A 23,314-nucleotide genomic window follows, 5' to 3' on the forward strand; every position below is an offset into this window, starting at 1 on the left:
ACTGCGGAAGGAAGATCTGTGCTTAGTGGGGGGGGTCTATACTGAGAGAGGGGGGTCTGTACTGAGGGGGGACTATAGTTGGTGGAGGGGGGGTGACACCAATTTTTTCCGCACCGGGTGACACCAACCCTAGTGACGCCACTGATGAAGACTTCTGTGTTTGTCATGTTGCCAAGAGGACAAGTTAAGCACTGATGTAAAGAGAGATGCAGTTTTATGAGCGTTTACAAAGCAACTAGGAAGGAAAACATCGGGGGAAGAGGGGACTTGGCACACTTTTCATGGACATGTTTAACTAAAAAAGTCAAAATGCAGTACAATATGTGTGCTTTTTTTGCCTGTGCATTCTACAATTTGAAGTCCAGCAAAGGTTGCGTTTGTATGATTAACCTAAGTTTTGTATACAATACATAGACACAGAGATATGGAGACTCAGTTGGAAATCATTGTACCTTTATTCCAACCACCTGCTAATTATAAATGAATGAGATACTTTTGACAACCAATCTTTATTTAAATGGATTTAGGAGAGAAACATATATATAAAACTTATAACAATACAAGCGACTGTGCTGTTTGACAAACAATTCTAGTAAATGATGTATAATGTACAAAGAGATTACAAACAAGGCATGTATATGGAGAAAAGCTTACATACACACAATCTATCCATGGGAAGGTGCACATACATGCATTAAAACCTGGAATAATAACCTTTATATTAAGTGATGCCTTGATTTTTTTTTTATTTTCTGTAACATTTTTCGTGGACAGCAAACCACAGAAACAATCTCCTGGCTCCACTGTTGTGCTTATTGAAAACATACTTTTAAGACGTTTGGTCCCTTAGAAAAGTCTGTAGAAAAAAGTTATTGTAAATAAATTACCACTTCATTCCATAGTATAATCGGGCAATAACAAAAGCAAGTAAAGTAAGTAAATATAGGCATTAATTGTGCAGTAAACAAACGCTTAGCTTTGTCAAAATGAATAATGCCCTTGCTATCGATGCAGGCCATTTATGTACTTCACGAAGACTGTCTGCAAAAATGACCAGAGATGACATAACCTTGTCCTGCTTTGTTGCCAGGACTTTGCTAAGAGACTCACATCCATTACAGCTCACCTCCACCATCACAGGAGTGAGCTCTCAAATGCTGAGCTCAGAGCTACTGCATGAGGGTAGAGAAAATGCAAAAATGTGAGAAGGTTTTAATCAGAGAAACAGCTAGCTCCTGTAATGGTGGAGGTGAGCAATAACAGCTGTGAGACCCTTAGCAATGTCCTAGCAACAAGGAAGGATGGGATAATGGAATCTCTGGGAGTTTGTTTTTTAGTTAGGCTTCATGAAGTAAATAGCCTACACCTATAGCAAGGGCATTAAATAAATTTGGACAAAGTTGCACACTTTGTTAATATCTACAGACGGCCCTTATCTGAATAGGCAGTTTTTTTTGGTAAAAGGTGAACTATGCCTGTCATACAATACCTTCACAAGGTCCAGGGATGTTGCATCTCTTGGGTAAGGTTTTCCACGACGACTTAGGCATTCTATTACAAGTTCAGCAGCATCATCTAAACTAAAAAAAAAACAAAAAAAAAAAAACGTATAAGCCATAAACAATATCATTTTCATTATTCACTTAGGCTTTCCAGAAGGCTTCAAACATTGACTATATGTCATTAGTGGTGTTCAGTATGGAATGTTCTTTCATTTCAGGGGTACACAAAGACCTATCACAACACCTTCATAAAAGTAGCCCCTGCAAAAAACTAACATTTTGCACTCTCTCCTTGGGGCATTACTAATTGACTGGCAGACCTCATCTCCAAGGTTTAGACAAAGTAAACCTCAAGGCAGGCAGCTACTGTTTTGGCTCTTTTGATTACCCATATGGAATCGTTTGTCTTTTTTAAATGTTTATTTGTAAATAAGCCTAGGTGAAAAAAAAAAAAAAAGTTAGCGGCTACAAATACTGTAGCTACTGACTTTTAATATATAATCAATATAAGGACACTTACCTGTCCAGGGAGCCCAGCGATGTCGGCCCCGAAGGCGACCTGTCCTCCGGGTCCGGGTGCAGGCCCCAGCATCCTTACTAAGGGAAACAGGAAATGAAGTCTTGCGAGTCGCGTGGCGCTTTCTGAATGGTCCCTTCATCTTCTGGGACACACGCAAGGTCCCAGAAGGCGACCGGGGGGGGGAGAGGATGAAGTAGGAGGGAGTGCTTATGTCTTCTAAGGAGTTACATTTTTGCCTGGAACTCCGCTTTAAGTCAAATGACTGTAAATAAAAACCATTATTGGTTCCCGTTAATGAAAACCTAAACTCTTTTTGGGGAAAATACTACAGGGAAAATTCCCCTGACGTTATCATGGGAGGCTCATAAAGCTTTCGGTAGAAGGGAATTTATTGTGCTAGGGATAAAAAAAAATAAAGGAAACAGACAGCTAAAATGCAGTCTCTATTAGAGATTTAAATATTGGAGCAGTTAGATAACGTAACAATAGATATGCAGTGCTTTGCAGACCTAGTGGCTAAACAAGAGGGTCTTAAAACCTTATAGGAACGGGACATTAAATGAGCATTAAAACATGGTCTCAGGAGGAAATAGACATTGATTAAGCTGTGGAGAGATGTTTGCTCCTTGATGGGTTTTCACTGATGTATTCCAGGGACAGTGCCCTACTTTGGGCTTTACATTGATTCCAATAGGAAGGGAATAAAGTTGAAACCTGAATCTTTTATGGCCTAAAAAAAATGTTTCTTTTAAAAGGAATGCTCAATGATCACATTTTTGGGCAATATCTTTTTTACATGTAGATACAAAATATATATTGTTATCCAATATAGTTGGTAACTGTGTAGACTGACTGGGTAGGCACTGTCCAAAATAAAAGGAGAATGGTAGTGGAGTGGGCAAGAGTACAATGGGGGCTTGCAGAACAATTGTTATAGGAGGGGCAGTCCTTTGAGATGAGACGTTTGCTGGCGATCGGGGGCCCTTTAAGAGTGTCGGTGCACTTAACCGACAGCTCCGGTTAACGTGCATGCAGTAAAGGTACAGTATTGCCTTGGCCCAGGTGCACAGTAGTTGTGGTTCAGATAAGGTGCAGGTGCAGGTGCAGTATAGATAAAGCCTAGGTTTGGAGTAAATTTGGTATGGAGTGCTGTATGGATGCGATCAGGATTAACACTTGGTGACCGGTTCTCAATGGTCCAGTCTCTGCTAGCAGTATCATCAATGGGCGAACAGCCCTATCCCCAGTCCCTGGGATGCTGCAGTGACCTCTCGCTGTAGGGGGGCCTTCGGTCTCTCCCTGAAAGCCTCCGGTAATCAGTGGTGGGAAGCAGGTGAGTGGAAGCTCCAGTATTCCTGTGTCAGTGGTGCTGTGATGTAAGCAGTGCTGCGCTGCCCCCGGGTGTCCTCACTCACAGTCTCTGGTCTTCGCTGGTAGCGTCTGGCTGAACATCACCCGATTCGGTCTGCGCCAGAACTCTTGAAAAATTGCAAAAGTTCAGACCTGAACCCTTTTAACCAATTGCCGACTGGTCTTTTTTTGTTTATAGTGAAAAAAATAAAAACCGCAGAGGTGATCGAATACCAACAAAAGAAAGCTCTATTTGTGGGAAAAAAAGGACACCAATTTTACTTGGTTACAGCGTTGCACAACTGCGCAATTGTTAGTTAACCACTTGCTGACCAGCAGCCACAGTTATACTATGGCAGGGAGGCTCTATTACACAAATTTTATTACACGTTGCTTCGTGTAATAGATACAGTGGGTAAGTGCACTGCGCCAGAGGCGCGTGGCTGGCGGCTGCAATGTTCGCCGGCCATGTGCGATCGCTCCACAGAGAGGCAGAACGGAGATCTGCCAGTGTAAACAAAGCAGTTCCCCGTTCTGTCAGGGGAGTACAGTGTGATAGTCTGTTCCTAGTGATTAGGAACAGCGATCTCTCTGTACTCCCAGTCAGTCCACTCCCCCCACAGTTAGAAACACTAGTGTTAACCTCTTCCCTGCCAGTGCCATTTATATAGTAATCAGTGCATTTTTATAGCACTGATTGCTATATACAGTGGCTTGCGAAAGTATTCGGCCCCCTTGAACTTTTCAACCTTTTGCCACATTTCAGGCTTCAAACATAAAGATATAAAATTTTTATTTTTTGTGAAGAATCACCAACAAGTGGGACACAATTGTGAAGTGGAACGAAATCTTTTGGATTTTTGAAACTTTTTTAACTAATAAAAAAATGAAAAGTGGGGCGTGCAAAATTATTCGGTCCCCTTGCGTTAATATTTTGTAGAGCTACCTTTTGCTGCGATTACAGCTGCAAGCCGTTTGGGGTATGTCTCTATCAGTTTTGCACATCAAGAGACTGAAATTCTTGCCCATTCTTCCTTGCAAAACAGCTCGAGCTCAGTGAGGTTGGATGGAGAGCGTTTGTGAACAGCAGTTTTCAGCTCTTTCCACAGATTCTCGATTGGATTCAGGTCTGGACTTTGACTTGGCCATTCTAACACCTTTTTTGCTGTATGTTTGGGATCATTGTCTTGTTGGAAGATAAATCTCCGTCCCAGTTTCAGGTCTGTTGCAGACTCCAACAGGTTTTCATCCAGAATGGTCCTGTATTTGGCTGCATCCATCTTCCCCTCAATTTTAACCATCTTCCCTGTCCCTGCTGAAGAAAAGCAGGCTCAAACCATGATGCTGCCACCACCATGTTTGACAGTGGGGATGGTGTGTTGAGTGTGATAAGCTGTGTTGCTTTTACGCCAAACATATCGTTTTGCATTGTGGCCAAAAAGTTCGATTTTGGTTTCATCGGACCAGAGCACCTTCTTCCACATGTTTGGTGTGTCTCCCAGGTGGCTTGTGGCAAACTTTAGACGAGACTTTTTATGGATATCTTTGAGAAATGGCTTTCTTCTTGCCACTCTTCCATAAAGGCCAGATTTGTGCAGTGTACGACTGATTGTTGTCCTATGGACAGACTCTCCCACCTCAGCTGTAGTTCTCTGCAGTTCATCCAGAGTGATCATGGGCCTCTTGGCTGCATCTCTGATCAGTCTTCTCCTTGTCTGAGCTGAAAGTTTTAGAGGGACAGCCAGGTCTTGGTAGATTTGCAGTGGTCTGATACTCCTTCCATTTCAAAATGATCGCTTGCACAGTGCTCCTTGGGATGTTTAAAGCTTGGGAAATATTTTGTATCCAAATCCGGCTTTAAACTTCTCCACAACAGTATTACGGACCTGCCTGGTGTGTTCCTTGGTCTTCATGATGCTCTCTGCGCTTTCAACAGAACCCTGAGACTATCACAGAGCAGGTACATTTATACAGAGACTTGATTACACACAGGTGGATTCTATTTATCACCATCAGTCATTTAGGACAACATTGGATCATTCAGAGATCCTCGCTGAACTTTTGGAGTGAGTTTGCTGCACTGAAAGGGGCCGAATAATTTTGCCCGCACCACTTTTCAGTTTTTTAATTGCTAAAAAAGTTTAAAATATCCAATAGATTTCGTTCCACTTCACAATTGTGTCCCACTTGTTGGTGATTCTTCACAAAAAATTAAAATTTTATATCTTTATGTTTGAAGCCTGAAATGTGGCAAAAGGTTGAAAAGTTCAAGGGGGCCGAATACTTTCGCAAGCCAATCTGTCCCCTGCAATGTCACAGTCCCGCTAAAAATCGCTGATCACCGCCATTACTAGTAAAAAAAAATAAATAAAAAAAATAAAAATGCCATAAATCTATCCCCTATTTTGCAGAAGCTATAACTTTTGCGCAAACTAATCAATATACCCCTTTTGCGATTTTTTTTACCAAAAATATGTAGAAGAATACATATTGGCCTCAACTGAGGAAGAAGTTTGGTTTTTTTTTATATATTTTTTGAAATATTTATTATAGCAAAAAGTAAAAAATATTGCTTTTTTTCAAAATTATAGCGCAAAAAATAAAAACCGCAGAGGTGGTCAAATACCACCAAAAGAAAGCTCCATTTTTCTGGGAAAAAAAAGGACATAAATTTTGTTTGGGTACGTCGCACGACCTCGCAATTTTCAGTTAAAACTACACAGTGCCGTATCACAAAAAATGGCCTGGTCATTAAGGGGGCAAGTCCTTCCAGACCCTAAGTAGTTAAGGTATTGTATTCAACACCAACAGTGAAAGGTGCAGGTTAATGGTATGTTATCACTGCCATTTAATTTGTACAACGGGACTCGCTATGGATATCCACTCTCACCTGTTTGTGTTGACCCTAGAACTTTTGGATGCAATCCTTAGAAATTAAAAAAAAATCAGGGAATAGGAATGGTGGATAAGATAGCTGATGCATTATTCTATGTATAAAGCCAAAACATACTCTGCCAGTTATTGTGAGGTAATCTGTCACATTTAAAGATTATCTTGTATAAAGCACATAATTTAGATTTTACAGTACCATATTCAGAACGCAGAGCACCTAGGCCACTATTCCCATTCCAGTGGAAAAATAAAAGGGGCTAAAATATTTGGGATTACAAAAACTTCCTCTTTTAAAGATCTTTGCTTTATTAATACAATTATATTTTCCTACTTGATATTAAGGGTGTTGAATTTAATTGCAGCATTGATGCATCGAGATTCAGCCGCCCGCGATACGGCATCGGTGCTATGACCGGCATAATCGATTATTGAATGACGTCATCTGCGCACCACGCTGTTCCCTGCCTCTCCGCACTGAGCCGAAAGGAGCCATGGGCGTTAGCCGCGTCTACCGCTGACTTCATCCCCAGCCACCCAGCGTCACTGTGTGTTGAGCTGGCTGCTGTAGGAGAGGAGACGAGCCACATGGAGCGAGTGTCTCCGACTCCCGGTCCCCAGATAGTCCTCTTCGGCTCACGGTCACACAGGCTGCTGCGGGAGACCAGAGTCTGCGTCCCACACTTGTCCTCTGCCCTCCTCACAACAGGCTGCTGTGGGCAGCAGGAGACCTGAGCAAGCCAGGCCAGCGTCCCAAGAGGATTACTGGATGGCCTTGCTTGTCCTCCTCACAGGCTGCTATGGGCAGTGGGAGACCAGTGCACACTCTGTCATCAGCATCGGGTACTTAAGTTAGACACTGACAGTAAATATCTGATGCACCATTATGTGCAAATTTGACAAATTATGACCGTAATAAAATAATAAATAAACATAATGAATTGATGGTGGACCTAAACATTAAATTGACTATATCATTTCATGGCCAGGGCGTGGCTTGCCACATGGAGCTGGAGGACGTGTAGTGTCTCAGCTCCCAGGTCTCGTGGCTTCACCGCACCGCAGAACGCAGCCTCACCGACTCCAATGGGGAAAGATAAGTACAAGGAGGCTAAGGGGACAGGGGGATCCCATCCAGGGGGTGATTCGGGCACTTTTTCACCCGATCTTTGGCTGTGGCCCAGCGCCAGCCGGAATCAAAGATGGCGCCTCCGTCCCCTTGAACTGGACCGTGTCCACAGGACCTCCGGCCCCAGGAAACCTGACCCATCATTTGTACGCGACACCCTATGCAGAATGCACTTTTACAACATTAAAGAGGCCATCATGTGAGCTGCTAGCACTCAAGACTCTATTCTCTTCAACACTACACCCGTGATGCTTCTACCAGACCTCTCACGTCAGACTCTGACCATGCGGAAGGCCTTGAAACCCCTCACACATCTGTTGCAATCCCGCCAACTGAAGTATCAATGGAGTTTTCCTTTCCAGCTACTGGTCCACCATGACGGCAAGACAGCCATCTTCCACACACTCGGGGACCTCTCGACATTTCTTAGCACACTGGACTTGCCGCATGTTTCTATCCCAGACTGGCCTATCACACCCACCACCCCAGGCCTACCATACCTACCACAGTGGCACAAGCAAAGTCGCAAGCGACGCCCTGGATCCTCCTCATACAAAGACCCCAATGATTGAATCATTACAGACAGGCTGGTCTTTGTCCTTTCTTGTTTGTGCAGGATTACTCCCTGCTATCACTCATGTTCCTATGAGTGCACCCTGTTCAAAGTTTTCCACGTTGTTCACTTTACGGAACATTGTTAGAGTTGGAGACTTACTCTTTATGGAAGAATTCATACTATGCACCCACGTTGTGTCTTGTTAACAAAAGACAGCTTGTTCCACAGTTGAAGACCAGAACGATTGAACCGCCCTATCTAGATGAACATTCTGTCCCAGTTACGCAGATTTGTCTACAGCAAACCCCCCGTGTTCTGACACACACCATCCAACAAATGTCTCCCCAGAACTCCTATTTTGTGTCAAAAATTTTTTTTATTTCTTCCTCTTTGGGACTCTAATTTTTTTTTTTAATCACTTTATTTTAATATTTTTCTTTTTCTTGAATCACAGGGAAATGTATGAACGCTGTTGAACGCTGATTACCCACTTGCATAGCACGAATATACTAAATCTCTGTCACATCATCCCATGCTCTATTCACATTTGTATGTTCATGTTCACAACACCCCTTTCTTTTCCTCCCCCATGACAGGTTGTACTGTTTATGTTTTATTCTTAGTTCCGCCCTGTGGAGCCCGGGACCACGGGGGCCCCCCCATGCCTCCCACTACCCCCCCCTTAGGCATATTCGGTGCCAGTCACTGGCACTGTTCTTGGTTTTACTATGTTCTTCATAGCATTTTACTATGCATGTTATTTTTCTACACATTTTTTTTTTTTTTGAAAATTCTTTTTTTTATTCAGTTTTAAAGCATACAAATAACAGGCCACATTTGCGGCCGACAACCACCGACTATAACACAGTTGCCGGTGGACATTTACATACAAAAACACAAACAAAAATCAAACATGAAATTAAATCCCCCCCTCCCCCCCCAAACAACAAAGCTTTTGCCTAGATATATACCGTCTAAGTTGGCCTCCGACCGGAGGAAGGCACTAGGAGACACTGCACCCTCGCTGTCTGACATCTTGGGTCGTGATGCTAAATACAGTCCAAAGCATGACCCGGCATTTTTCTACACATTTGAACATTTGGTGCCACCTAGTGTCCTGTACACCCACTAAAAGCATGGCTTCAGTCTCTAGTTCACAACCAGATATACCACTTTGCAATCTTACCGAGACTAAAGAATTCCTTACCCTCTCTTTATCCCCATGCTACTCTTTCTTCCAACTACCCCCCTACTTATTCTTTCTACCCTCCCGCCGCTTCTCCCCCATCTTCTCTCCTGCTGGTTGAGCCTGGTCCCAGAAAGACTTTTGTCATGCTCTTCTTACCACCCCTGACCCCCACCAACCAACATGGCAGTCACACCACCTCTTAACTTAGCATCCTAGAACTGTAGAGGCTTTAATACCCCTGAGAAGCATAGTCAGATTCTATATCACTTCCACAAACAGCGAGCTAACATCCTGCTATTACAGGAAACACATTTCCGCACTGGGTCTACACCCACAATTCGCAACCGCCATTATACTACTTGGTTCCACAGCACTAACCCCTTAGCTAAGTCCAAAGGAGTGTCCATCGCATGCCATAGATCTTTTCACCCTGAAGTACTTGATTCTTATATCGATGATAATGGTCGCTTTATATTTCTCAAATTGAAGCTAAACAACTTTCTTTTTACAGTGGCTAACATCTACGGACGGACCAGGCTCGCTTCCTCTCCACCACCCTCACCAGACTATCTACCTTCGGGGGTTCCTGTGTCATCCTCGGAGGTGATTTCAACATTGCTCTGTCTCCATCTGCCGACACATCCTCGGGTAAGTCATTCATAACCACATCCTCACTCACACACATCAAATCTCTATTACACTCCCATAAATTAGTAGATGTCTGGCGTATACACCATCCCACGGAAAATGATTACAGTTGTTTCTCTATAGCCCACAACTCATACAGCAGATTAGATTATTTTTTCATTTCACAATCTCTCCTAGATACTCCATTACAATCCTCCCTGGGACATACCCTATTATTATTATTATTCAGGATTTATATAGCGCCAACAGTTTACGCAGCGCTTTACAATATACCCTATGGTCTGACCACTCCCCAGTTTACTTGTCCTTTGCCCGTCCTCCCCAATCTCGCAGGGGGGCGTCCTGGCGTCTCAATGACAATTTACTTCGGGTCTCAGTGTGCATCGCTGAAGTTTCCAAGGCGATTCAACACTTCACGTCTGATCACTCCTCTGACACTACTACTCCACTTAATCAATGGGAAACCCTGAAATGTGTGGTCCGAAGCGTACTCATACAGAACGGTTCCCATTTGAAAAAGATCAGATCCGATGAAATTCGATGCCTCCAGGCCACCATTTCAGACCTAGAATCCCTTCATAAACAGACATTGGAGCCATCCACTTTTGTTACTTTATCAAACGCCCGTCGGGACGTCCTCCAATTGCTAGACTCCCACTCCCTGATAGCTCGTGATCGAGCTCGCAATTATCATTACTCTATAGCCAATAAATGTGGCCAACATCTGGCAAGGGTTGTACATCCTAGGCCTCCCCGCCAATCCATTCCCTTAATGACCAAATCTAACCAGACTAAGGTCTTTAATACGAAGGGTATATCCTCTGCGTTCAGGGACTTTTACTCCCAGCTTTACAACCTCACACAGAACGCTTCAAGAGGTCCTACATCCCCCCCACAAGACAACATACAGACCTACATAACGGAAACGGCACTACCTACAATCGACCCTCAGGAATCCTTCGACCTAGACAAACCCTTGGCGGTACCAGAATTTTTGGGTGCCATCAAGGGTCTAAAACTAGGCAAATGCCCGGGTCCGGATGGCTATATGCCACGATTTTACAAAACTTTTGCACCCCTACTAATGCCATTTCTGGCTTGGGCCTTCAATGCCATAGATGATAATATCCTCCCGTCCAGAGACCTCTTATCCGCCAACGTATCCATTCTCTTGAAACCTGGTAAGGATCCTTCACAATGTAGTAGCTACCGTCCCATATCCCTCCTAAATATAGACCTAAAATTATTTGCGAAGGTCCTCGCCAACTGCCTCTCGGCACTACTGCCGAGTATTATTCATAGGGATCAGGTTGGTTTTGTCCCTGGCAGGGAAGCCTGGGACAACACCACCAAAACCATACACCGTATTTCGTATATACAGCGACACCGATAGCAGGCCTGTCTCTTGTCTTTTGATGCCGAAAAAGCATTTGACCGGGTAAACTGGTGCTTCCTACAACTCTCCCTAGAACAAATAGGGCTCGGATCCCCCTTCATCACCAAAATTATGTCCCTTTACTCCCATCCTTCTGCATAGGTCCTGGTGAATGGCACCGCATCAGAGGCGTTTGACATATCTAATGGCACTCGTCAAGGCTGTCCCCTTTCCCCACCCCTGTTTGTCATCGTAATCGAGCACCTGGCGTGTGCCATTCGACAAAATACATCCATACAGGCAATTCAAACACCCTCAGAACACCATAAATTATCTCTTTATGCTGATGACCTATTAATATACGCTCGACAACCACACATGACCCTCCCCTCCCACTTTTTTGAATTTCAACCCTTTGGCCAACTAAGTAATTTTAAGCTCAACATTTCCAAAACAGAGGCACTCAACATCTCCCTATTCAACTTCACCATGTCCTCACTTCGTTCCAATTATTCTTTCCAATGGCAGACCAAGGGCATCTCCTACCTAGGCATAATGATCCCTGTCAACCTCTCCAACCTTTTTGCATTAAACTACACCCCCCTTCGCTCTCGCCTACAGAAGGATCTGGCCGAGTGGGGGGGGGGGGGGCAAGGCACTGCCTTGGTTTGGCCGCATAAACACCCTCAAGATGGATACTCTACCCAAATTATTATATCTCTTCCAAACTGTACCAGTCACCATCCCCAAATCCTTTTTTTCAGCCCTATGCTCCCTCTCCATTCATTTTATCTGGAATAAGGGACTATCCAGAGTTAAATATAAGCTACTCACACGTCCAAAGCTACAAGGTGGCACAGGACTACCAGACTACGAACTCTATTACAGATCCACTCCTATGACCCTGGAATGGTTCCCGCGACCGTTTCAAAAGGCCTCAGTAATGGTCGAACAGGATTTGGTTCCAGTGGACCTACGGGCCCTGCTCTGTGGTTACAAAAACAGCTTCTCTCACTTATCTGGCTCCTCACCTCTAACTATAGCTGTCCTTACTCTTTGGTATAGGAGAGGGCTGTGTGAGATTCTTTCCTCGGACCCCTTTCCCCTCTATTCGACATTCCAGCCTTCCCTCAGGGAATTGGTGCTCACCAACTGGGATCATTCTACCTCAGGCACACTACCTTCCTCCACTCAGATACTGGGGCCCAATAGTCCCTGAGGGGACACGCAATTGGCTTACTTCCCTACACATCACAACCTTCACAAAACAACTATTCCTCTCATCTCAAATCCATTGCCCACTCTCAGAATTCGAACATCTCAGCTCCCTACAGGAACTCCCCAGACATCTACTCTCCCCACATTTACAGGTTGATTCAGGCCCTCACTCAGGATGACATGCCCACTTACACGAGGATGTGGTCGGCAGACCTTGGAAAAACTATCTCCAGAGCAGAATGGCAGACTGCGTACCATTTTACACACAAGTCCTCCATCTCCTGTTACTCACAAGAGAAAAAAATTAAGATCATGTCCAGATGGTACAGGGACCCTGCTACGCTACACAAAATCTTCCCATCTACCTCACCCTCCTGCTGGCGATGCAATGAAGCTACGGATACTTATCTTCATATCTGGTGGGAGTGTGGACGGATTCGACCGTTCTGGAAGCAGGTATTTCAGGCTTACAATAATATATATGAAGAATCTTTGCAACTAACCCCTGAGATAGCTCTCCTTTCTATGTTGCCAGGATCTATAGCATCTCAGAAACTGTCGTCTACGCTTTTTTCTATCAGCATCCTGACAACTGATCCCCCTTTTCTTGAAAACAACCACCACCCCCCCCATTATCCCTGTGGGTCTCCACAGTAAATGACATTATGAGAATGGAGGAAATGTTAGCACTCGACAACAATACTTTTGACAGATTTAAAGTTCTCTGGTCAGTCTGGCTACGCTTCTCTTCCTCAGACACCTTGGCTGGCATGCTCCCTTTTCCTCCGAGCCCAGCCCCATTCATTTACCAAACTACTGTCTTTACACCCCAGGCTCTCCCAGCAGACCCCCCCCTCCCACTTCCCCCCTCTAACTCTTTCTGCCCTTATCTTTTTTTCCCCTCTTTCTGTTTTATCTGATCAACTATAGATTGACATAATTTGAGCCTAAACCTATTTATGCAACCTTTGGGCACAAGCGCTGCTGTAGGCGATAGCCATTTGGCGTGCTTGATACTGCTTTTTTACAAGTGATATGTCAACTGCATTTCTGTTATGATGTTTACTTTATTAATAATAAAAACATTTTCAACTCTATGATTTATGTATGTGTTATTGTCTTATTATTGATTCATATCACAACTTCATTGATACCTTTTTTTTGTATGATTTATGTTTTTGCTCATCACTGCCTCACACATGCATTGCATGCAGCCATGCATGTGAGGGGCAGCGATGAGCAAAACCATAAATCATTCAAAAAAAAAAAAAAAGTATCAATGAAGTTGTGATGTAATCAATCACTAAGACATACATAAACCATAATTAATGTAATGGCATATGTTGTCGTTTGGGGGGATGTTATGGGGACATTGCCACAGTCTCTGACCATCACCTGTATCATGTCCGCAGTCTCTGTCCATCTCCTGTAGCATGTCCGCAGTCTCTGTCCATCTCCTGTAGCATGTCCGCAGTCTCTGTCCATCTCCTGTAGCATGTCCGCAGTCTCTGTCCATCTCCTGTAGCATGTCCGCAGTCTCTGTCCATCTCCTGTAGCATGTCCGCAGTCTCTGTCCATCTCCTGTAGCATGTCCGCAGTCTCTGCCCATCTCCTGTAACATGTCCGCAGTCTCTGTCCATCTCCTGTAGCATGTCCGCAGTCTCTGTCCATCTCCTGTAGCATGTCCGCAGTCTCTGTCCATCTCCTGCATCATGTCCGCAGTCTCTGTCCATCTCCTGTATCGTGTCCGCAGTCTCTGTGCATATCTTGTATCAGGTCTGCAGTCTCTGACTATCTCCTGTATCATATTCTGCAGTCTCTGACCATCTTTTGTATCATGCCTGCAATCTCTGACCATCTCCTAGAATGTATGCAGTATCTGACCATCTCCTCTAGTACAGTTGTGATCATAAATTTACATATCCTGGCAGAATTTATGATTTCATGGCCATTTTTTAGAGAATATGAATGATAACACAAAAACTTTTCTTTCACTCATGGTTCGTGTCTGGCTGAAGCCATTTATTATCAATTAACTGTGTTTACTCGTCTTTTTAAATCATAATTACAACAGAAACTACCCAAATGACAATGATCAGAAGTTTACATGCCCCAGTTCTTAATACTGTGTATTGCCGCTTTTAACATAAATGACAACTTAAAGTCTTTTGTGGTATTTGTGGATGAGGTTCTTTATCTTCTCAGATGGTAAATCTGCCCATTCCTCTTGGCAAAAAGCCTCCAGTTCCTGTAAATTATTAGGCTGTCCTGCATGAACTGCACGTTTGAAATCTCCCCAGAGTGGCTCAATGATATTGAGGTCAGGAGATTTAGATGGCCACTCCAGAACCTTCACTTAAATTCTGCTGTAGTCAATGACAGGTCGACTTGGCCTTGTGTTTTGGATCATTGCCATCTTGGAATGTCCAAGTACGTCCCATGCGCAGCTTCCTGGCTGATGAATGCAAATGTTCCTCCAGTACTTTTTGATCACATACTGCATTCATCTTACCATCAATTTTGACCAAATTTCCTGTGCCTTTGTAGCTCACACATTCCCAAAACATCAGCAATCCACCCCTGTGTTTCACAGTAGGATTGGTGTACCTTTCAGCATAGGCCTTGTTGACTCCTCTTGAAAATGAAGTGTTTATGGTTGTGGCCAAAAAGCTCAATTTTGGTCTCATCACTCCAAATGACTGTGCCAAAAGAATTGAGGCTTGTCTCTGTGATGTTTGGCGTAAAGTAAGCGGGATACTTTGTGGCATTTGCATAGTAATGGCTTTCTTCTGGTGACTCGACCATGCAGCCCATCTTTCTTCAAGTGCCTCCTTATTGTGCATCTCGAAACAGCCACACCACATGTTTTCAGAGAGTCCTGTATTTCATCTGAAGTTATTTGTGGGCTTTTCTTTGCATCCCGAACAATTTTCCTGGCAGTTGTGGCTGAAATTTGAGTTGGTCTACCTGACTGTGGTTTGGTTTCAACAGAACCCCTCATTTTCCACTTCTTGATTAGAGTTTGAACACTGCTGATTGGCATTCTCAATTCCTTGGATATCTTTTTATATCCCTTTCCTGTTTTATACAGTTCAACACGTTTTCCCGCAGATCCTTTGACAATTCTTTTGCTTTCCCCATGAATCAGAATCCAGAAACGTCAGTGCAGTACTGGATGAAAGATGCTGTCAGGAGTCCAGAAACTTATTGACCTTTTATATAGGCACACTAATTACAAGCAACAGATCACAGGTGAGGATGGTTACCTTTAATAGCCATTCAAACCCCTTTGTGTCAACTTGTGTGCATGGTATTAGGCCAAATTCACCAGGGTATGTAAACTTTTGAACAGGTTAATTTGGGTAGCTTCTGCTGTAATTATGATTAAAAAGAGTAAACACAGTTGATTGATAATAAATGGCTTCTGCCAAACACTAACCATGAGTGAAAGAAAAGTTTTTGTGTTATCATTCATATTCTCTGAAAAATGGCCAAGAAATCATCAATTCTGCCAGGGTAAACTTATGAGCACAACTGTATGTCTGCAGTCTCTGACCATCTCTAGTATTTTATCTTTAAGTTATCTGCTGTGTTCAGACTTTCCTACATGCAGAGAGTGTTGTACTACTTTTTTTTTTTTTTTTTAGGAAACAGATCAAATAAAAGAAAAAAAAAAAAGAAAAACAGTTCTTGTGACTGCTTGAAATTTTTTAATGAAAACCATGGGCAGTAATTGTGATGCATTGTGGAATTGAATCTAATCGAATTGTTGCCAGGATAATCGTAATCGAATCAGTGAATATGCGCACCCTTTACTTGATATACAATGCATCTGGAAAGTATTCACAGCGCTTCACTTTTTGTTATGTTACAGCCTTTTTCCAAAACTGATTAAATTCTTTTTCTTAAAATTCTACAAACAATACCCCATAATGACAACATGAAAGAAGTTTGTTTGCAATCGTTGCAAATTTATTAAAAATAAAAAATGAAAAAGATCCAATGTACATACGTGTTCATAGCCTTTGCTCAACTTTGTTGAAGCACCTTTGGCACCAATTACAGTCTTTTTGAGTATGATGCTACAAGCTTGGCACACCTATTTTTGGGCAGTTTCTCCCATTCTTCTTTGCAGGACCTCTCAAGTACCATCAGGTTGGGTGGGGAGAGTCGATGCATAGCTATTTTCAGATCTCTCCAGAGATGTTCAATCGGGTTCAAGTCTGGGCCACTCAAGGACATTCACAGAGTTGTCCCGTACCCACTCCTTTGTGATCTTGGCTGTGTGCTTAGGGTCGTTGTCCTGTTGGAAGATGAACCTTTGCCCTAGTCTGAGGTCCAGAGCGCTCTGGAGCAGGTTTACATGAAGAATGTCTCTGTACATTGCTGCATTCATCTTTCCCTCGATCCCGACTGGCCTCCCAGTTCCTGCTGCTGAAAAACAACCCCACAGCATGATGCTGTCACCACCATGCTTCACTATAGTGATGTCTTGGCCAGATGATGAGAGGTGCCTGGTTTCCTCCAGACATGGCACTTGCCATTCAGGCCGAAGAGTTCAAACTTTGTTTCATCAGTCCAGAGAATTTTGTTTCTCATGGTCTGAGAGTTCTACAGGTGCCTTTTGGCAAACTCCAGGTGGGCCGTCATGTGCCGTTTACTGAGAAGTGGCTTCCATCTGGCCATTCTACATTACATGTTTGATTGGTGGAGTACTACAGAGATGGTTATTCTTCTGGAAGGTTCTACCCTCTCTGCAGAGAAATGTTGGAGCTCTGTCACAGTGACCATTGGGTTCTTAGTCACCTCCCTGACTAAGGCCCTTCTCCCCTGACCTCTCAGTTTGGCTGGGTGGCCAGCTCTAGGAAGAGTCCTAGTGGTTCCAAACTTCTTCCTTTTACAGAAGATGGAGGCCATTGTGCTCATAGAGACCTTTAATGCTGCAGAAATGTTTCTGTATCCTTTCACAGATCTGTGCCCTGATACAATCCTGTCTCAGAGGTCTTCAGAGAATTCCTTGGACTTCATGGCCTGGTTTGTGCTCTGACATGCACTGTTAACTGTGGGACCTTATATCAGTGCTGGGACAAGGTTATCTAGTGCCCAGGGCAAACATGTCAAATTGCCCCCCCCCCCCATTATGTATGAGCATTATGTGTCAGCAAAAATCCCCCCCCCCAAAAAAATTGATCGCTAATCTGCATGCTCACCCCCCTAACCACCCAGCTCAAATCCTCTCTCTCCCCATATGCCCCCAACACAAACCCCCTTCACCCCCCCAAAAAAAATTCCCCCTCCTAGCACGAATCCTCTACCCCTCAACTTTCCCCTCCAAACAACACCCCCCCCACTCTAAACCCCCCTTTCCAGCACAAATTCTCCTCCCCCAATCCTAGCACAAATCCCCCCCCCACAAACTTCCCCTCCTAGCACAAATACCCCCCAATCACTCCTACTAGCACACCCACCCAAAAAAAAAAAATCCCCTCAAGCATATTACTTCCATAGCACAAATCCCCCCTTTTAGCACAAATCCTCTTCCCCCATCCCCCCTCCCAACACAAATCCCATCAAATTAGCATTCCTAGTACATCTCCCCAAATCTGCCCTTCTAGAACAATTCTTAACCCCTACCACCCCCCTAAATTCCCCCACCCAACACAAATCCCCTCCTCCACAGGTAGACTCCAATCAAGTTTTAGAAACATCTCAAGGATGATCAGTGCACCTGAGCTCAATTTTGAGTGTCATGGCAAAGGCTGTGAATACTTATGTACTTGAATTTTTTTTATTTTTAATAAATTTGCAAAGATTTCAAACAAACTTCATTTACGTTGTCATTATGGGGTATTGTTTGTAGAATTTTGAGGAAAATAATGAATTTAATCCATCTTGGAATAAGGCTGTAACATAACAAAATGTGGAAAAAGTGAAGCGCTGTAAATACTTTACGGATGCATTGTAATTAAACCAAATGTGAATCATTTTTCAATCTATGCATTATTTTAGCTAGGGAGAATAAACAACATAATGTTGACAATTATGTGCAAATTGTTGCAAATATGCAGAAGAATATATATCGGTCTAAACTGATGAATAAATTTGTCTTTATATTTTGTTTTGGATATGTATTATAGCAAAAAGTAAAAAAAAAAATTTTCTTTTCAAAAATGTTGCCCTTTTTATAGCGCAAAAAAAACAAACAAAAAAAAAACAAACAAAAAAAAAAACAAACAAAAAAAAAAACAAACAAAAAAAAAACAAACAAAAAAAAACAAACAAAAATGCAGAAATTATCAAATGCCACCAAAATAAAGCTCTATTTGTGGGTGAAAAAAAAGTCTCCACTCCAATTTTGTTTGGGTACAATGTCGCACGGCCACACAATTGTCAGTTAAAGCGACGCAGTGCCATATCGCAAAAAATGGCCTGGTCATTAAGGAGGCAAATCCTTCCTGTCTTTAAGTAGTTAATGATATTACAAGTATGAGATTATGACAGTAAATGCTTAAAAGGGCAGTATAATTCTCCATTGATGCCATGTACTCTCTGCTCCCTTCTGGAATTGGTTTGAATACAAAGTGGTCTGTATTCAATCTCAAATCTTGGAAGTATACAATCCCTGGCAAAAAGTATGGAATCACCACCACTCTTGGAAAAATGGGATTTTTAATAGAGCTTACCTGTAAAATCCTTTTCTTTGAGTACATCACGGGACACAGAGCAGCCATAGTAATTACTATGTGGGTTATACGCCACCTATAGGTGAATGGACACTGGCACCCCCAAAAGACAGGAAGTCCCCCTCTATATAACCTCTCCCATACAGAAAGCACCTCTGTTTTGTAGCAAAGCAATGTATATCCCAGCAAGAGGGGAGGGACCTCTGTGTTCCATGATGTACTCCAAGGAAGGGATTTTATGGGTAAGGTGTATTAAAAATCCTATTTTCTTTATCGTACATCACGGGACACATAGCAGCCATAGTAATTACTATGTCGGATGTCCCAAAGCAATGCCCCTGAGGGGAGGGAGACACATATCGTAGGCCGCCATCAGACGTGAGGATCTATACTGCTGCCTGCAGAACACTGTGCCCAAAAGCGGCATCCTCCTGCCGCCTTACATCCATCTGCTAAAATTTAGTAAACGTATGTACTGATGACCAAGTCGCAGCCTTGAAAATCTGAGCCATAGAGGCCTGGTGACGCACTGCCCATGACGCACTCACTCCCCTAGTAGAGTGTGCTCTAATTTGAAAAGGCGGAACCCTTCTTTTTAACCCATAAGCCTAAATTATAACCTGATGAATCCACTGTGAAATAGCCGATTTTGATGCTGCCCGCCCTTTTCTGGGCCCTTCTGGCAGCACAAAGCATCAGTCGTCTTCCGCATCTGAGCCGTCAGATAAATCCTGACAGCTCCCACCACATCGAGAGAATGCAACAATTTTGCTTCCGCAGAGCGAGGTTCAGGGAAAAAAAAGAAGGCAAGGAGACATCTTGGTTCAAGTGAAAACTGGACACTACCTTAGGCAAAAAGGTTGGGTGAGGACGCAACACCACCGTGTCTTTATGAATAATTAAGCATGGCTCTTTACAGGAAAAGGCTGCCAATTCTGACACTCTCCTTGTCGAAGTTACTGCAACCAAAAAAACAACAACTTCCTTGTCAAAAGGATCAAGGGAATATGGCGCAAAGGCTCAAAGGGTTTGACTTTGCAGGACCGATAAAACTAGATTCAAATCCCATAGGGGAACAATGGCGGCCTGATTGGCAGAGTTTTACGAGTTACCCCTTGTATAAATGCCCGGATAAAAGAATGCGAAGCAAGCAGTCTTTGAAGAAATACTGACAAGGCCGAGATCTGACCCTTGATGGTACTCAAGGCTAGCTTTATTTCTACCCCCAATTGTAGGAAGGCAAAAATTCTTCCTATAACATACTTTCGAGGATACCATCTTTTGGCTTGACACCAGGAAATATAGGACCTCCAGATCCTATAATAAATGTCCCTAGAAGCCGGCTTTCTTGAATTAATCAGGGTAGTCACCACTGAGCCCGAAAGCCCCTGATCCTTTCAAATTTGGGCTTCAATAACCAAACTGTTAAACTTAGCGATTTTAAGGCAGGAAGGAACACCAGTCCTTGCGAAAGCAAGTCTGGACAGGAGGGAAGAATCCACGGTTTCCCTAATACCAACCTTATGATATACCAGGATCTTCTGGGCAACGCCGGGGCCACCAGTATCAGTGGCTTCCCTTCCTCCTTAATCCTGCATAGAAGCCACGGTAGCAGATGAACTGGGGGGGGGCATAAATCAGTGAAATCTGATCCCAAGGGGTCACTAGCGCATCTGTCCCGAATGCGAGCGGATCCCTTGTCCTTGACACAAAGCTGTCCAACTTCTTGTTGAACCTGGACGCCAACAGATCTACAGTTAGGTCCATATATATTATGACACAGGCACAATTTTCATACTTTTGGCTCTGTATGCCACCAGAATAAAATTAAAACAAAACAATCCAAATAAATTTGAAGTGCAGACTTTCATCTTTAATTCAAGGGGTTGAACATAAATATCAAGAACACATTTTAGGAAATGCAACCATTTTTATACACAGTCCCCCAATTTTCAGGGGCTCAAATGTAATTGGACAAATATAATCATAGATAAAATGTTAATTTTTAATCATTTGCTGAGAATCCTTTACTGGCAATGACTGCCTGAAATCTGGAACCCATGGACATTACCAAAGACTGGGTTTCCTCCTTTCTGATGCTTTGCCAGGCTCTAACTGCAGCGGTCTTCAGTTATTCTTTGTTTGTGGGTCTTTCTGCCTTTAGCAAGTGAAATGCATGCTCAATTGGGTTGAGATCAGGTGATTGACCTGGCCATTGCAGAATATTCCACTTCTTTTCCTTCAAAATCTCCTGGGTTGCTTTTGCAGTGTGTTTTGTATCATTGTCCATTTGTACTGTGAAGTGCTGTCCAATTAACTTTGCTGCATTTGGCTGACAGTATATCTCTAAACACTGCAGAATTCATCCAGCTGCTTCTGTCTTTTGTCACATCATCAAAAAAACACCAATGACCCAGTGCCACTGGAAGCTATGCATGCCCATGCCATCACACTGCCTCCGCAATGTTTTACAGATGAGGTTGTGTGCTTTGGATCATGAGCTGTTCTAAGCCTTCTCCACACCTTTTTCTTCCCGTCATTCTGGTACAGATTAATCTTAGTTTCATCCATCCAAAGAATGCTTTTCCAGAAGTAGTCTGGCTTTTTTAGATTTTTTTTGGCAAAGTCTAATCTGGCTTTTCTATTCTTCAGGCTTATGATTGGTTTGCACCTTGTGGTGAACTCTCTGTATTTGCTCTCATGAAGTCTTCTCTTGATTGTAGACTTTGACAATGATACGCCCACCTCCTGGAGAGCATCCTTAACTTGTCTGGATGTTGTGAATGGGTTTTTTTTTACCATAGAGAGGACCCTGCGATCATCCACCACTGTTGTCTTCCGTGGATGTCCAGGCCTTTTTATGTTGCTGAGCACACCAGTGCATTCTTCTTTCCTCAGAATGTACCAAACTGTTGATTTGGCCACTCCTAATGTTGCTGCTATCTCTCTGATGGGTTTGTTTCGTTTTTGAAACCTTACAATGACCCGTTTCACTTGCATGGACAGCTCCTTTGAACGCATGATGTAGGTTCACAGCAATAGATTATAAATGCAAATACCACACTTAGAATCAAATCCAGACCTTTTACCTGCTTAATTGATGAAGAAATAACAAGGGAGTAGCCCACACCTTGCCACAAAACAGCTTTTGTTTCAATTGTCCAATTACTTTTGGTCCCTTGAAAAAGGGGGGATGGCTTTTCTTAACAGCTATAATTCCTAAACCCTTCTGCCGATTTGGATGTACATACCCTCAAATTAAACCTGAGAGTGTGCACTTTCAATCCCTATCCATTATATAACTAAAGCTTGAATATGTTTTGGTAAATATCTGTAAAAAACAAAAATTGTGCCTGTGTCCAAATATCTATGGACCCAACTGTATGTCCGGGGTACCCCACTTTTGGCATATGGCTGAAAAAACCTTGGGATGCAGGGACCATTCCCCTGGGGACAATTGTTGGCGGCTCAAGGAGTCCTCCTGCCAATTCTCCACTCGCAGAATGAAGACTGCCAAAAAAAAAGGCATATGCTTCTCTGCCCATGTCAGAAAATGGTCCACCTCCCTTTGGGATGCCCGATTCCTGGTACCCCCTTGGTGGTTGATGTAAGCCACAGCTGTGGCATTGTCGGATTGTATCCTGACAGGACTCCCCTGCAACCTGAAAGTCCAGGATATTAGAGCCATGCCGCTGCCCGAATCTCTAAAATTTTGATGGGCAAGTCTTTTTCGGTCTCTGACCACTTCCCCTGGACAGTGGCCTCCTCCAGAACTGCTCCCCTGCCCAAGAGGCTGGCATCCGTCGTTACTACCTTCCAGGCTACCGGCATGAAGGATATCCCCTTCTGCAAATTTCTGGCTATCAACCAGCAATTGAGATTCTGGTGTACCTTTGGGGACAGATACATTGGGTAGTCAAAGGCTTGGATCCTCTTGTTCCAAGCAGACAGAATACTGTTTTGCAACAGTTTCAAATAAAATTGGGCATAGGTAATAGCTTCATACGAAGCCACCATTTTCCCTAGCAACCTCATGCAAAGGCGAATGAAGGGATCCTTCTTTCCCTTGACCACACAGACCAGGTCTCTTATAGCCCCGACCTTCGTCTGAAGCCTTTCTTGGACTGTGTCTATAACCAGACCCAAGTACTCTAGTCTTCTTACTGGCCGTAAGCTGACTCCTCTAGGTTGAGAATCCAACCTAGGTGTTCCAAATACTTGGCCGTGATGGACACACTGCTGTCTAGCCGTGTAA

At 43.4% G+C, this 23,314-nt stretch overlaps 1 protein-coding gene across 1 annotated transcript in view; it reads right to left on the reverse strand.

Annotated features, from left to right (window-relative positions):
* Positions 1-436: 436 nt before the first annotated feature.
* The window catches only part of KNTC1 (kinetochore associated 1), a 521,537-nt gene continuing 498,659 nt past the window's right edge, over positions 437-23,314 (reverse strand). The window contains exons 63-64 of the mRNA XM_073627545.1: positions 1,490-1,580; positions 437-856 (exon numbers count right to left, since the gene is read on the reverse strand). Coding sequence (XP_073483646.1) covers positions 830-856; positions 1,490-1,580 — 118 coding nt within the window. The 3' untranslated portion in view covers positions 437-829. The remainder of the gene's footprint in view (positions 857-1,489; positions 1,581-23,314) is intronic.

This window comes from Aquarana catesbeiana, linkage group LG01, assembly GCF_042186555.1.
Source record: "Aquarana catesbeiana isolate 2022-GZ linkage group LG01, ASM4218655v1, whole genome shotgun sequence".
Lineage (NCBI taxonomy): Eukaryota > Metazoa > Chordata > Amphibia > Anura > Ranidae > Aquarana > Aquarana catesbeiana.